We start from the raw sequence: 17181 nt of genomic DNA, 5'->3' as shown, positions 1-17181 counted from the left end.
TTCGTGTTGAACAATACCAAGTTTGTTGAATTTTCTTATCAATGCGGTTGATCTACAAATCCAAAAGGTATGATGTCCTTGTCTGAGATGACTGACCAAATTGCCAGCACAATCTATTATATATTGGTCCTTCAGAAGCCGGTAAGGCGGTAACCAGCATGAAACTTCATTTGCCTTGAAGTCCTGATCTATCCGATCTGGACCTTGATTTTTAGCAAGAGTCCAATTCATCTCTGACATATCACTTCCTAACCTACCTTCCGGTCGCTGTCCTCACACTGGGATACCGTATTTCTGAAAGCATGCAATTTCTCAACAAGCACTTCCGTCCAAATGAGTCCGACAGAGATTCCAATCATCCAAAGCTGCACCCCTCTTCACGCATTGTAGTTCAAAGTATAATGCTAGTACTGTATATGCTAATCATCAGATGCTTTAGAAAACAGGAGATGCCTTGATGTACATTACTATATTGACAGCCTGGGAGCAAGAATTGTGTGAAAGCCACCTGCAGAGAACGAACATTATTGCATACATCTAATCATATCAAAACTATATGTGCTGGACAACATTTACGCATCTTGAAAGCAACCCTTTGATGGGCATTGCCGGCCAGGGAGATGGGATGATCACCATCTAATTAGATGACTTCGTTGCTACGCATCAAAAGTCAGTCAACCAGGGGCAGGCATGTACAACAGTTCCTTGGAAGCAGTGGAAATTTCACGGAAAGTTCACCCGAATCAGACAAGTTTTCCTGCCAATAAAAAATAAATTATTATCAGCATGGTCATTTCTAAATTGGATTAGCTGCTCGATGGGTAAACCAATGTTTCCTAAGCTGAAACAACATTTTTCTCATTGGACTACACTTGGGACCCAAAGCAAGAGACTGACCTATAGTGTGCTCACTGCTGCTGGATGCAGTCACAGGAAGACCAAATCCAAGGCCACTATCTAAAACCACCACCATTGCCTCTCCTTCAGGCCTTCTATGAGCTGACACTTCCTAGGAAGAGCAAAGGCACAAAAGGGAAAAGATGCCCCTGGGTTGATGAAAAGTGGTGCAGCACAATTAGGTACTTTCGTAAGCCTTTTAGACCACTTCCAGAAATCTTCACCTTTTCGCGTTTGAGGTGAGGCTTCTATGGTTCAGGTTCTGCTGAACAAGATAGCAAAAGCAGAATCAAGATCTAATATTAATTCTTGATTTTTAACGGTATATATAGGGAGCAAGAAAGATGGATCAAGAAGAGGTTCATATCGCGGTGGGGAAGAACTTCAAAAGAGAGAAGGCTAACATATTATGGGCAGCTGCAAATTTCCCAAGGGCCACACTAGTTCTTGTCAATGTTCACTGGCCATCCAAGTGGATGCCTTTCAGTAAGATTTCTTCAGTCAAATATTTTCCATCAGAAGGAAAAATCAAGAATTAACATCAGATCTTGGTTCAGGCTCTAATAATCACACATGTGCCATTTTTTAAAAGGAAATTTAAAAGATGTTTCATCAGAAAAGAAAACATGTGCAGTTCAGTGTACTGTCTTTCAACTTGTGTGTGAATAGAAAGTAATACGCTATCCAATCCTATAAAGAAGCATTTCAAAGAGATAGATAATAGGAACGCAAATTTTTATCATTATTTAGTAAATGTAGCCATCTTAGATACCAATATACTTATTCTCTCAGAAAAAAGATACCATACACATTTAATTTGTCTACCAGGCCAGGAAAGGAAATGCCTAATCAACTTCCCCAGTATGATAAACAGCCTTTTCCTGCTCTCATCTTATTCTTGACAAATGCACACATAACAACTGCTGTCGGTACTAAAAATGTTGTAGAAGATTACACACATGAGCGAACAGGCCTGTAGCCTAGTGGTTGCAGTGACCTTAGTAGCGCTCCAGGTCCTGTGTTATACATGTGGCCCACATGTCCTGGGCACCCTGTGGCGCGTCCAAGCAGCCGGCCTTCGGGACCTTTTCTCGATCAGGCCAGGAAGAGATTCTTCTTAGTGCAAAACCGTGGGGGCAGTTTCCCCCCACCAGCTGAGTTTTTATTTTATTACACACATCACTTATTGCAACACAAATATAAACAGCATAAAGTATAAATTTATTTTTATGGGCTGTATAAATAATTTTCTGTTTCTACTCAACAACTGCAGTGGGTGGCGAGTTGCTATACAAGTTTGCAGATGAAAAGGAGAAGGAGATGCATAGAGACAAACAAACAGAAGCAACGGTTAAGATGTTGTTACAATATAAAAGCCTGTGTGATACAAGAGAGGTAATGATCTCTATCCTAAGATTTTAAGTTCAAATTAAGATAAATCAGGTTACAGCAGAGCAATTTGTGTTCATCCAAAAAGTCTTGTACCCATTTGGTACTCCCTCCGTCCTAAAATAAGTGTCTCAAATTGAGTCACTTATTTTGTGACGGAAGGAGTATTTGTTTTGAGATCATGGATGAACCCAGACATAAGCTGAATAATTGTTTTATCCGATGCTAATAACTAAGCACACAAATCATGTGGAGACGGATCAAACCAATATTACGCTAACTTCTGAAGAATAAGAGTTATAAGGTACCTATTTCAGAGAAGACATGTTTCATAAACAGGGCATGTATCTTTGCAGGTTAAGGCACATTACATCACACACGATGACATTCTTGTTGGTCTTGTAAACCTGATAAAGAAGCTCAAAATAAAGAGAATTGTCATCGGTTCAAGGTGAGATCTTAAATGAACGCATCCCCAAAAAAGAGCATTCCCTCTTGATATATGTTACTTGATGTAACATGTACACAATAAATGTATCAAGTTTCATGCATAAACCAGTAGAATCAAAAGTCTGAACTTCAACACCCCCTCTCACATGTGGCTCGATAAGGCCTAACATGGACAGAAAGAGTGCAAGCAATTTTTTATTTAAACTGCAAAAACTGAGACTTGAACACAAGACCTCTTGGCATTGATACCATAGTAAGTTCATGGACCAGCCGCTTTATCCAAAAGACCGAAGACCGAACTGATGGAGAGGAGGGGGGCACTCCCCCTCACTTCTAGGCTGCTCCAGGCCTTGGACGTGCGATCGATGTAGGCTGTAACTATTTCTTAATAGTGCGTTGTCCAGGCCTTGAATTCGAGTCTTGGCTCTGATGCCATATTAAGTTTCATGCACCAACCAGTAGAATCAAAAGCCTGAACTGATGGAGAAGGTTGGGCAATCCACGTATACTTCAACAAAATTAATAGTACCTTAGTGGATATAACTGTATAACACTGAAGCAAGTTATACAGGAAAATGGCAAAGCAAGAGGAGCTTCGCAAATGCTGTCAGGTTTGGGTGGTGCTCAATGGAAAATACATGTCCACTAGGTATAGTTTGTCTTAAGTCCATAACTGCAGACATCTGGATCAAATCCAGTAATTACTTGATGGATGAGATCATTCCTAAGTGCAGTAATGATTATCTGAAACATACGGGAAACATTGGAAATAGGGGGAGCTCTGATTTGTTAGCGTCTATACATGAGCTGACTCAGCTGAGCGACGAATCTGATGGATACACAACACCACCAAGTGATTTTGTAAGTAACCTAGCATTACCCACTTTTTTATCCAAAAGAGCACTACACATATGCAAATAATAACTGTTTCAGTTTACAAGTTCATGACTATGGTTCAGAGTTTTGGTCCTAACTCGTGGTGTATTCTCTAGTATGTCTCATTTCAGGCAGATGATATCATCAGTGGGGATGGGGTTATTCAGATGGAGGGTGCTGATCAATCAGCAAAGGTAATAACTCATCTTCGTTTTTGTTTTCAAGACAACTACTAAAACATGTGCATTCAGAAATTCTACCTGCTCACTCTTTAAGGTTGCCCACACATATAGAAACAATATCCAGGGTTTTGTACAATCCTTGCTCTCTCTTGCAAATATCCAGGGTTTTGTAATCCATGATGTACTATGCATTTGAGCTTAATGAAGATGGCACCTCGAGTGCCTTTTCCATTATATTTGAATTTGTTAGGAATGAACAACTAGTATTCCCTGAGGGCCAAAGGCCATTACATATACATGTGTGTGAAAGTGCAAAAAAGCCCCTTATACAATGGGGATGTACACAATGAACTATACACATCTAACACCCCCCCTCAAACTCAGGGTGGATCAACAACACTGAGTTTGGAGAGGAAAAACCCATGCTGCGCTCGAGTCTGTGCCTTCGTGAAGAAGTCAGCCAACTGCAACTCAGAGGGCACATAGTGAAGAGCGAGAGTCTGATCCTGCACAGCAGCACGCACAAAGTGGGCATCCACACCGATGTGCTTGGTGAGCTCATGCTTCACCGGGTCACGCGCAATACTGATAGCACCGGTACTGTCGGACAGTAGAGGAGTGGAGGTAGGAGCAGACACACCAAAGTCCTCAAGTAACCACCGTAACCAGATCACCTCAGCCGTCAACATAGCCATGGCTCGCAACTCAGCCTCTGTACTCGAGCGAGAAACTGCAGTCTGCTTCTTTGTCTTCCAGGCAATAAGAGAGCCACCAAGAAAGACACAATAAGAAGACAGCAAGCGTCGATCCGAGGGATCACTAGCCCAGGTAGCATCAAGAGTAGGCCTGGAGCTCAAGAGAGCTGGAGCGGGGAAAGAAAAGGCGCTGAGAGATCGTGCCACGAAGATATCGTAGAACACGGAGGAGATGACTATAGTGGACAGAGGTGGGGGCTGAAACAAACTGACTCAGGATGTGGACAGGATAGGAGATGTCAGGACGCGTAACAGCAAGATAGACAAGACTGCCAACAAGATGACGATAGCGAGTGGGATTAGAAAGAGGAGCACCATCGGTGGCACGAAGCTGAACGTTGAGCTCCATAGGAGTCACAACCGTGCGCTCATCATCGAGAGCAGCGCGAGCAAGAAGATCCTGAATATATTTTTCTTGGGAGATGTAGAAGCCATCAGAGGTCGAGGAGATCTCAATCCCAAGAAAATAGCGAAGTGGACCAAGATCAGTCATAAGAAACTGGTCACGAAGGCGAGCCTTAACAAAGGCGATGTAGTCAGTGTCGTCACCAGTGATGATCATGTCATCAACATAGAGAAGGAGAAGAGTCCGACCACGAGGAGACGTGTGAACAAACAGTGCGGGATCATGGTCACTGGGCAAGAAACCAGCGGTGGTCACCACAGAGGCGAAGCGCTCAAACCAGGCGCGAGGGGCCTGTTTGAGACCATATAGAGAGCGGCGAAGTCTACAGACCATACCATCAGGAGCATAGTACCCCTGTGGTGGCTGCATATAAACCTCCTCACGCAACTCACCGTTGAGAAAAGCGTTCTAAACATCAAGTTGAGAGATAGACCACTGACGAACAGAAGCTACAGCAAGAAGAGTGCGAACAGTGGTCATGTGGGCCACAGGAGCGAATGTCTCATCATAATCGCGTCCCTGCTCCTGTTGGAAACCACGGGCTACAAGACGAGCTTTGTAGCGCTCAAGAGAACCATCGGAGCGAGTCTTAACCTTGTAGACCCACTTGCAGGTGATGGGACGAACGCCGGAAGGGAGAGGAACCAGATCCCAAGTGCCAGAGCGCTCAAGGGCAGCAAGCTCTTCGGCCCTCGCAAGCTGCCACTCAGGCTGAGTCATGGCAGTCCGATAGGAAGTGGGCTCAGCAATGACAGAGAGACCATACCGATCAGGGGAGTAGCGATCAGGTGGGGGGCGAGGCCGAGCACGGAGATTATGAACCGGGCGAGATGTGGAGGGAGGAGCACCAGAGGTGGAAGGCTCATCAGGGGAGACATCCTCAGTATGAGGGCGACGAGTATAGTGGAGAGGAAACGGTGAGAGAGGGCGACAGACTGAAAATGATGGTGGAGAGGTGGAGGAGGAGGATGGAGAGGATGGGGTCGGTGGTGAGGGAGAGGATGGGGTCGATGGTGAGGGAGAGGGGAGGAGAGGTGCCAGAGGAAGAGGTGACACAGGAGGCACGTAGCGGAGTGTATCGGGAAGGAGAAGGAAAGCAAGGTCATCGACAGAGAAACTCGAGGAAGAAGAACGTGGGTAGTAGGAACGAGACTCATCAAAGGTCACATCACGCGAGATGCGCAAGCGACGACCTACATGATCCCAACATCGATAGCCCTTGTGCTCATCGCTGTAGCCAAGGAAGACACACTCAACCGACTGAGCAGTCAGTTTGGTGCGTTCTCGGGGGGCAAGAAGAACATAGCACACACATCCAAACATACGAAGAGCAGAATAGTCGGGAGAGCGACCAGTGAGACACTCCAGAGGAATACCACCCTAAAGAGCAGTCGATGGCTGAATGTTGATGAGATAGGTGGATGCGGAAACAGCCTCAGCCCAAAAATGGGGTGGAAGGGAAGCAGCAATCATTAGCGCACGAGCCGTCTCAAGCAAATGACGATGCTTGCGTTCGGCAACGCCATTCTGAGCATGAGCCCCAGGACATGAGAACTGGGCAAGAGTACCCTGGTCCGCTAGAAAACCACGCAACAGCTGAGAGATATACTCCCCAACAGAGTCAGCACGAAAAGTACGAATGGACGTGGCAAACTGGGTGTGAACCATGGCAGCAAAACGTTTGTATATAGAGAGAACCTCGCTACGAGATTTCATGAAGTAGAGCCAAGTGTAGCGAGAGAAATCATCAATAAACAAAACATAGTAGCGATGACCACCTTTCGAATCAAAGGGAGCAGGACCCCAGACATCAGAATGAACTAAGTCAAATGGATGCTGAGATACTGACTCACTAGTAGGATAAGGTAACTGAGTCTGTTTGCCAAGTCTGCAACCATTACAACGTAAGGAGACATCTCCAGATACAGACCCTAAGAGGCCCTGACGCACTAACGAAGATAAACGAGAGCCACAGATGTGACCAAGTCGATGATGCCACTGCTGGAAGGACGCAGACGAAGAGGCAGCAAGAGCACGGGAGCTGGCAGAGGTGGTGGCAGCGGAAGGAACACAAAGCTAGTCAACCTCCCAAAGGCCCTCTGACTCACGGCGCCGGGGGCCAGCACCAACCAAAGCTTTGGTGCGACGATCCTGAATGGAGCAAGAGTCGGTGTCAAGAATGACACGACAACCAGAATCAGTAAGTTGGGCAGCAGAAAAAAAATTCATGGTAAGGCGAGGAACATGTGAAACACTCGGAACAGAAAAAGATGGAGTGGAAAGAATGCCACGACTAGCAACAGGAAGAGGTGTGCCATCGGTAGTAAGAACATTGACAGGCAAATCAAGAGGTTGGAGAGAAGACAACACAGAGGAATCAGAAGACATGTGGAAGGAGGCTCCAGAATCCAAAACCCACGAAGATGTACCTGACTGTGTAGATGCCTGCGGTGGTGGAGAAGGGGCTGCAGTCACAGCAGCAGCTGAACCAGTCGACGTAGAGCCTGAGGAAGCAAGGAGGCGCTTGAGGCGAACAATGTCCTGGTCAGTGAGTGACGGAGTCGAGGAAGACACGGGAGTCCCGCTGGAGGAGGAGTGCCTCTGATCTCGCTTCTTCTGGCGACAGTCAGACTCTGTGTGACCTGACCGGGAGCAGTAACCACAAACGATGTCGCGGCGCGACGTGCCCTTCTCAGCATAAGGAGGACGGCTCACCCCCCCTGGAGGAATAGGCAGGAGCGGCGGAGCAGTGAGGCGAGCAGACGCCACAGGGGCACGAGCAGCCAAGACTGACGGAACCAGAAGCAACCCAGCAGAGCGAAGGCGGGTCTCCTCAGCCCGAAGCTCGGCAAGTATCTCTGAGATAGGAACACGACCACGAGCAAGCAAGTGAGCACGTCGAGGCTCAAACTCCGACCGGAGACGAGATAAAAACTCATGGACCCGCTGAAACTCCAGATCAGACCGAGTAGTCTGACAGCAACGACAGGTTCCACAAACAACTGTCCGAAGAGAGTCAAGCTGGCGCTAGATGGCAGAGCACTGTGAATAGAACTCATCAACAGAGGAATCACCTTGCTGGAGTGCGTGCTCCTGGCGCACCACAGATAGGTAGAGAGCATCACCAGAGGGCTGATAGCGCTGACAGAGATAAGACCACATCGCTGCAACTGTGCCAAGTCACATGAACTCGGAAGCAAACTGAGGGAGGACACTCGTGGTGAGCACAGCAGCGGCTCGAGCATCATCATTGCACCACTGAGTGTAAGCAGACAGATCATCCCGGTACACAGAGAGAGCATCAGAATAAGCGGATACCTGCTGATCATAAGCATCAACCGCATCATCATCCAGAGCCTTGGCAGCATCACGGTCAGCCTGAGAAGCATCAGTAGCAAGGACCGGGGGCACGGGTTGGATTGGTGCCACGGGCGCCACCGGGCATGGCGGACAGGAGACCTCGCCAGAGAGAAGACCCCATAGAAGGAGGCCACTCATATGGATGCGCATGAAGCCCACAAACTCAGCATAGTTGGTGCCATCGAAGATCACCGAGCACTGAGGGACCGCGACATAGCCTGAAGAGGACATGAGGAAGTCACTTTGCTGCTGTTGTCCGCGTTTTTTTGGTCAACTGGCCCTCAACCCGATCTGGATCGAGGCAAACGCCCGAACGGATCGAGCGCACCCAGAGAGGCAGGAGGCTCGATCTGAAGCGAGCACGACTAGAAGGGCGACCAGAAGGAGTCCCGGTGGCCGGACCAGGGGGCGGCAGCGGCCGGGCCTGGGGGCGGCGGTGGCCGGACCAGGGGGCGGCGGGGGCCGGACCAGGAGGTGGCGGCGGCCGGGCCTGGGGGCAGCGGCGGCCGGACCTGGGGGCAGCGGTGGCCAGACCTGGGGGCAGCGGGAGCAGCCGGACCTGGCGGCAGCGGCGACCAGACGAGGCGGCTTCAACACAGCAGCGGCAGCTGCCGAACGGGGTGACAGCGACGGCCGACAAAAGCGGGAATGGAGAGGAGACAAGCGGGGGAAGTAGCAGCGAGCAAGACCAGCCTCGGGCTGCAACGGGAGCGGGGGGAAGTGGCGAGCAACGACGGCGGCAGCCAGAGATCGAGCAGAGGAGCACGGAGTTGCAGCGTGCGGGGGAGCAAGGGAAACCTAAGCATCTGATACCATGTTAGGAATGAACAACTAGTATTCCCTGAGGGCCAAAGGCCATTACATATACATGTGTGTGAAAGTGCAGAAAAGCCCCTTATACAATGGGGATGTACACAATGAACTATACACATCTAACAGAATTCACTCTGTGCTTAAGCATGTTTGACCAGAATTATATTTACCACTGCTGCCACATAGACAGGTTGATGAACTGTATCTAGTAAAAAAGAACAAGTGCTACCTATGACTTTTGAAATGTGCAATTTGCGTAAATAACATTAAGTTTTGCTCCATTCACGTATGATGTGCAGGAAGCTGAACAAGGCGTCGAGGAATCAAATGCTTATGAGGAGGTCGAGATTTTTTCCGAAGAGGGTGCTGATAAATCTGATGAGATACAGAGTGCCAGAAATATTTCTGAAGAGGCTGCAAAATTGATGGTAAAAGTCACATGATGCAACTTTTGTTACAGTCCATTCCTTTTGAGATCGGACACAGTAGAGCTTGGACGGAAAACATGCCTAGGTGAAGGTAAGCTAGAAAATAATAAAACATTCAAAATGAAATTAACACCGATGAAGATAAGCTAGTGACATTGTGCTTCAGGAACAGAAAAATAGGAGATAGAAAATCATAAGACACAAGGTGTATATCACGCAACATTGGTACACCATTAAATCTCTTCTTGATTACTTCTTCAGTATGTAGCTTTTTGTTTTGTACAGGAAGAAATGAAGAAACTCCAAAGGAAATTAAAAGATCTGCAAGATGAGGGCTATAATCATGAACAAAGCATCTTGTCACCCAGAAAAGGGAGTGCTTTGCTGAGGGAGAGAACCTTATTGAAAAATAGATACCCGAAGCTGCATATTCCAGATCACATTTCGGAGTTCCCCATGTCGCGTATTGAGAAAGCGACCAATAACTTCCACTCAAAAAATCTCATAGGAGAAGGAGGCTATGGCCCAGTGTACAAAGGAAAACTAGGTGGGGTCATAGTGGCTATCAAGATGTTGGGACCCCACGGTAAACCCCATGGTAAACAAGGTTTCCCAGAGTTTCAGCAGGAGGTAAATATAATAAACATTCTATCAGGTCATTCATTTAACTATCTGAGTATGCACACAACATAGCATAAGATTAACTATAAGAAGAAGCAAACTTAATACAGAGCAATAAGCAAGTAGTCCACCCTCAAAAAAGCAAGTAGTTCTATCTGAACTGTAGTATGATCCCTGTTTCTTCACTTCTTTTATGAGAACTGTTTCCTCCTTATATATAAAAGAACCCGCAGAAGTAGATAACATACTTGCATACCTGACTACTTGGAGAGGCATCTCCTGAATCGTGTTTGGAACTCTCCAGGTTGTGGTACTGAGCAGAACCGAGCACCCACACATCGTGAGGCTGATTGGCGTGTGCCAGGAATCATGCATCCTCATTTACGAGCACCTCCCGAATGGCACGCTCATGGATGGGCTCTCCAAGGGGCTACCATGGAAGGACCGCATCAGGATCCTCGCCGAACAGCGTTCCGCTCTAGCGCACCTCCACTCCAGCTTCCCCCACGCTATCATCCACGCGGACCTGAAGCTGACGAACATCCTTCTCGACGCCGGGAATGTGAGCCGGCTAGGGGACTTTGGAACGGCGCGCATTGTGCAGATGAAGCCCCTGGAGGAGGACACAGTCTGCCGGCGGACGAACCCGATGGGCACGATGGGGTACATGGACCCCATCTTCTTCATGACTGGCGAGCTCACCACAGAGTCGGACGTCTACGCGTTCGGCGTGGTGATCCTGCAGGTGCTCACGGGGCTGCTTGACCTCAACATCGTCGAGCAGGTACAGGAGGCGCTCAGGAGGGACGCGGTGCACGGCCTGCTGGACGCATCTGCCGGCAGCTGGCCAGAGGTGCAGGCTGAGCGGCTCCTTCGGCTGGCGCTGAAGTGCTGTAACCTGGAGCGGAAGCAGCGACCGACCTTTACGTCCGACACCGACTGGAGACCGCTGGACATCCTGCGGACCATGGCGACCGCAAGTAAGTCCCGGAAATGGAGTCGTGGAAAGTGAAGAACTGTGCCAACGCCGCAACGCATAGGCAACTTGCTACAAAATGCCAATAGATAGATAGTAGCATTTCTCTTGTGAACCTGCACTATACATGGGTTTAGTTTGTGATGCTATAGCCTTTTTCTTGTGAATGTACATTAATTAACTAGAACATGATGTATCATAGAACAGAACAGTTCATCCCTCTCATTGTAAATTTTTTATCACGTCAATGTAGTGGCAAAACCATAGATAAATGTGCATGGCAAATTATGTAAGCGCCCACAAACATCTCAGGATCCAATGACCCACATGAGCAATATGTAATAGTGTAATGTTTTTCTTTTATTTGTGAGCCTGCTGCTACTATAACTAAAGCATCACAAACTAAACCAAGTAGTAGTATAACAATCAGATCAATGGGCCGAAAGGTGCTTTCACCCCCAATTTCATCCTGATTGGCACTCCCCCCTAATCAAAATATAAGACATTTTTTTACACTCCCTTTGTATCAAAAAAAACATCTTATATTTTGATACAGAGGGAGTAATAAGCAGCACAAGCACCCACACAGAGCAATGGACCGGATCAAGTAATGCGTGGAGCGCAAATCGCTTGCGGGTAATCTAATAAGTTTCAAACTGACAGTGAAGCTCAATTCTTCAATCACAGCTCTGGTCGGTGACAGATTGTGCTCAGTCATCATCTCTAGGCAGTAGGCACCACTTGAGAACCAGTGTAATCGGATTGCCCGTTCATCTATCGAATGCAGTGCAAGGCAAGGCGGACAAGCATCCACATTCTGAGCCAACCTGAAACTCCATGTCTAATTGTCTATCCTTGCCATGATCAAACACAAATCGATCGACACACAAAGAGGGGGGAGGCGGGGCTGGGTCGGTAGAGAAACGCCATTACCTACCTGGCTGACCTTCTGTCACCTCCTCTCCGGGATCCATCGCCGCCGCCGCCGCCGCCGTAGTAGAAAGGGGAACGCCGCCGCGCTTTCCGACAGTCGGCCAGCCCGCTGGGTGTCGACTCTGAGATGGGCTAGGCCGCCATGTGCACTTGTTATGTACTTTGGGCTTTTATAACTAACTTACGGCCTTCACTAAACGGATTAACTTGTGGGCCTTTTGTATCTCTTCTTTCTCTTTTTTAAGGTTTGTATGTAGTTGTCCTACAAAACAACTCCAGTTCACCTAAAAAAAAACTCCAGTTTCATGGAGCTCCTAACCGGGGGAGCAACTATATAGTGAGTACTTCTTGCGAGAGCCCCGCACGGGTCATTTTTTGTGAAATGAGAGCGCGCCACTTGGCGCATTCTCAGCAGTCGCCATGCGTCGTGTGCTGGACGCTCTCTTGAAATATTTTTCTATTTTTTTTGTGTGCATATTTTCGGGTTTTAGATGATGTTCTCGGAACATGCACACATATCACCTCATCAATGGACCTCAACAAACATTCATGGACATTTTTTTTCATTATATTATGCTACTTACATTCATAAACATTTGTCAAATATACACAAATGCAATATATATGTAACATGTATGTTAGTTTTAGTTTATATATCGGTATTTGTAAATTCCGAACGTTTGGTATTAGGGAATAGATCCGAACGATCTGATTGTCCTTCGATCCTGATACCCCGCGCGATAATTTCTCGCTCGCTCGCAGGAAATCACAGAGAAAAAGTATAGGGAGTCGAACACAGAAGCTATTGCATAGCAAAACCAGAGCACTGCCACCTGGCCTAAACCTGCTTTTGTGTTTTAGCTACAGGTTAGCTATTATTTATACTTTAATCCACTAGTGCAGAACCGGCCTTTAGTGCCAGTTTGTGACGGTCTTTAGTGCCGGTTCACCAATCGGCACTAAAGAGTGGGGACTAACCTCCCCCCCCCCCTTTAGTACCGGTTCGTCACGAACCGGCGCTAAAGTGCAAACACGTGGCACGAGTCAGGGCCGGATGCGTGTAGGACATTAGTACCGGTTGGTAACCCCAACCGGTACTAAATGTTTGGGTGTTTTTTTTTAATTTTTGCTTTAATTTTATTTTTTTAATTTGGCTTTATTTTTTATTTAATTCTTTTTTGTTTGCTGGCATTTCACGATACTACAAATTGTACACGTTGTGCATATATAAATAGATTTTCTCGTACGTAGACACACACACACACACACACACACACACACATATATATATATATATATATATATATATATATATATATATATATAAAATAAATCATCGATATCGAATGTCTCACAGCCAACACCATTAACTATTCACACATATACACATGTATATACATATACAATTTCTCCTACATGTTGCCTTGGTGCCTTCAGAGCACGATGACAAGTGGTTCATGGGGCGGTAGCGGGTAATAGTATTCTTCTTTGGGATCTATGACCTAGTCGAGCAAAAAACCGACTATTTCCTCTTGAAGTGCTAGTATGCGATCCGCTGGTAGGAGCTTATCCCGCACCTCTCTGAACTGTTAAGAAGGAGATCAATATGCATGTGTATTAGTTGTGTGACTAGATATCGATAATGGTGTGAATAATATTTTGACAAACGTATCCAGTCCTGTCTATCAGATCTGCTCCTTTCGGACACCATCATGCGAATGTTCTTGCAAACGTAGAATGCACACAGATTATTCCCCGGCGCCTGCTTCAGGGCCTTTACGAGAATGGAATTGAATCAGATAATGATTAATCAAACATGATAATTAATTAATGATATTGAAACAAGAATTAAAGAGATGGTAGCTAGCTAGCACTACTTAATTACTTACCTTTGGACGATGCCAAAACAACTTTTTTGCCCATTTGACTGGAGTCACCTTGATGAACTTTGCCCATGCCCTGCCCGCCGGCAAAGAAAATTAATAAAGGGGTTATTAAATAGTTCATATCAGGAAATGACAAACTAATAATAGGCCGAGATATAGTTAATAATGATTGAAATTACCTGTTGACTATCCCCTTCACGATGGTGTGGTCTTTATCTTCTTTAAGTAGTGAGTCCAGTAATTCAACTCTTCCTTCCTCAACTTTGATGTCTAACAAGATCCAGTGCCAACTGCATGTGCACATGTTTGCATGTCTTAATTAAGCCAGCAAAGAAAAACAGAATTTGTAGTACAAGACAGTGTGACTCACGGGAAGTTGTAAGAAAGTAGTATATCTTCATTGGTATTGAGGCGCTTCAAGAACTCTAGCATGTTTTTCTCTACATTTGCTTGATAAACTGGAAGCTTCCATATGTACTCATTAATGGTATTTGGGTCAATGAACCCAATGCCATAGCGTCCAGATTTTTTCATTTCATACATCTTCATCCTGCATATAATACCACAGAAAAGAATATAGTGAGGATAATTACATGTAATGATTGATCAAAATTATCACTACATAACTAGCTTGAGGCTTAAATTACTGAAAGAAATCACTTACAGACAATAGCAACTGACGATAGACTTGTCGAGTGCGTCTTGATTGTATAACTGAAATAGTTCTGAATACTCAACGACCAGAGCTTTCTCATGGTAATAATGCTCATGGTTGACATTCACCATGAGGGACTCTCGATTGGAAATCTTGGTAATGTTCATGTATCATTGATGCAATTCATATATTCTCGTTGGGAGGTTCTTGACCTTGTCTGGATGGACCAAAGGTTGGCCCCGGACATATTTCCGTTTTATTTTCGATTCTCTAAGCGGAGACATGGGCTCGATTTCGAGGAGTTGTCCAACAGAGATCTTGAGCATTTCAGCCTGCATTATATGCTCCTCCGTTATTACCACATCGCCCTGCTGGGGAACGCTAATGGTTTGCCCACAATAATATTTGGCACGCGTACTCCTCTCATGTGTTGTTGGCATAACAAGCGGGGGGATCGCTTGCGCCGCCTGTTCTCCCAGCTGGGAAACAGTTTTCCCGCATTTTTTGTCAGCTGCTTGTTGGCTCGAGCTCGAGCTCGCTTCCTTCTGTAGCCGTGATCGATGTAGCTTCTTGATTTGACGCTCATAGTCTGAGTCAACAGGCTTGGGAGCTGGTGCTCTAACCATACGAATGAAGTGGTCAATCGTTTTCTCAGGCACTTTCTCCTTTGGCGGCGGTGCAGGTTTCGGTCCAAAATGGGCGTCCACTTGGGCCTGCACTATGGTTGTGTTTTGCTCCTCGGTCATGTCGTAAGGCCTCTGAGGAAGAGGAGTGAGGTTTGGACCATATTTATATTGCTTGTCTCCGCCTGTACTTCCTGTACTACCTCGACTCGTACCGCTACGCACCATAGCTGCGGCATGTCTCTTCTGCGATTGCTGAGACGGCGGAGACGGCTGACGTGGCTGACGCTATGCCAGACTTGAAGCAGGAGCAGTGGCCTGACGCTGTGCAGGACATGAAGGAGGAGGAGTCTGCTCAAGCGTTCGGGGACTTGGAGGAGGTGGCGGACTTCGAGGAGGAGTTAGCTCACGCGTTCGTGGACTTGGAGGAGCGGGAGTCTGTTGACTCGGTGGCGGACTTCGAGGAGGAGTCGGCTCACACGTTCGTGGACTTGGAGGAGCGGGAGTCTGCTGACTCGGTAGCGGACTTTGAGGAGGAGTCGGCAGACGACGCGGTGTCGGTGGACTTGGAAAGATGATGCAATCCTTTCTCCATAGGATGATACGATGTACGGCCTCTCTCAGTGTGCGCTCACCGTCACCTCTAGCAATGTCAAGTGCTAGTATCGAATATGGCTCCACCACTTCATCAACCATGACACGAGCATAGCCCTCTGGAATCGGGATACAATGGAAGGTTGCTTCAAGGGTAATTGTGAAAGCAACGCCGTCCGCCACCTTCATGGATATGTTCTTCATTTTGGAGTGTAGCTCACAGTTAGTGTTCTCTATGATGTCATCAACAGGGTGGTATGTATCCAGCAGTGTGTCGCCCGGGGCAGAACCAACGCTGCTTCTCGGCATGGATGGGACGGTGCTATCCAATGATGGACGATCATCCGCTTGCTGATGCCGCTGCTGAGACCCCCTTTCCTGGCTAAGTGAGTCGATCTGTTGCTGCTGCTGCTGTTGGAATTTGAGTGCCAAGTCTGCGTGCCTTGCTTCTAGGCCTTCAAGGCATTCTGCGTCCTGCTTCCTCTGCTCCTCCTCCAGCTTCCTCTTCTTCTCCTCCTCCATCTTATTTCTTGCACGGGACTTGTAGTCGTCGTTCCAGTCCGAAAAGCCCTCATGCCAGGGAATAACGCCCTTGCCTCGTGTTCTTCCCGGGTGTTCAGGATTTCCCAGGATACGCGTAAGCTCGTCGTTCTCTCTGTTGGGCGTGAACACCCCCGTTCGAGCTTCTTCTATTGTGTCAAGTATCTTTTGTTCGGCTCCTTTTAGACTTGCCTTATGCGAAACCAGGCCTGTCTTCGGGTCCAACGCCCCCCCATGCGCATAGAACCAAGTTCTGCACCTGGGGGGCCAGCTCCTAGTAATTGGAGTGACCCCTGCATCCTCCATCTCTTGCTCGGACTTATCCCACTTAGGCATTGCCACCGCGTAGCCACCTGGACCCAGCCTATGGAACTGCATCTTTTTTGCGGCATTGGCCTTGTTTTTTATCGACCGTTCCTTAGATAATTCTGAATCCTTGAATTTCACGAAATCGTCCTAGTGTTCTCTTTGCTTCTCCAGTGTTCCCGTGAATTCTGGAGTCTTCCTTTTTGCAGCGAGGAAGTTGGCCCATACAGTTTTCTTGTGGGTGTTGAATGTAATTGCCATCTTCTTAAGAGCAGCGCCCTTGACTTTCTCCACATCTGCTTCAGTGAAATGATATGGTAGGGTGAAATGTTCCATCAAAGATTCCCAAAGGTCTTTTTTGGCTCTGTCGTCGACCCAAGTAACATCTGGGCGCTTAGTCTTTGGCTCTTTCCATTCTTGAATGGAGATCGGGAGTTTGTCCTTCACAAGAAATCCGCACTGACGAGTCCACTTGTTTCCAATGTTCTTAG

General features: G+C 47.0%; 1 protein-coding gene across 1 annotated transcript; it reads left to right on the top strand.

The window, feature by feature from the left end:
* The first annotated feature begins 1234 nt into the window (after positions 1-1234).
* Positions 1235-11297, top strand: LOC123134697 (U-box domain-containing protein 33). Its single transcript, XM_044553893.1, has 9 exons — positions 1235-1383; positions 2171-2292; positions 2643-2737; positions 3308-3385; positions 3471-3597; positions 3729-3806; positions 9428-9556; positions 9842-10186; positions 10482-11297. The coding sequence occupies exons 1-9, from the start codon at positions 1242-1244 to the stop codon at positions 11187-11189; spliced, it is 1824 nt and encodes a 607-aa protein (XP_044409828.1). The 5' UTR covers positions 1235-1241; the 3' UTR covers positions 11190-11297.
* Positions 11298-17181: the final 5884 nt, after the last annotated feature.

The sequence above is a fragment of the Triticum aestivum genome, chromosome 6B (assembly GCF_018294505.1).
Source record: "Triticum aestivum cultivar Chinese Spring chromosome 6B, IWGSC CS RefSeq v2.1, whole genome shotgun sequence".
NCBI lineage: Eukaryota > Viridiplantae > Streptophyta > Magnoliopsida > Poales > Poaceae > Triticum > Triticum aestivum.
Note: the sequence above shows the minus strand (reverse complement) of the source record. Positions and strands in the feature narration are given on the sequence as shown.

Excerpts from the sequence above, each read along its gene's own strand:
- LOC123134697 (XM_044553893.1), top strand. The coding sequence starts at position 1,242 with ATGGATCAAGAAGAGGTTCATATCGCGGTGGGGAAGAACTTCAAAAGA. Across the intron at positions 2,293-2,642 it reads GCCTGTGTGATACAAGAGAG|GTTAAGGCACATTACATCAC; the intron begins GTAATGATCTCT and ends GTATCTTTGCAG. Across the intron at positions 3,598-3,728 it reads CAACACCACCAAGTGATTTT|TATGTCTCATTTCAGGCAGA; the intron begins GTAAGTAACCTA and ends TGTATTCTCTAG.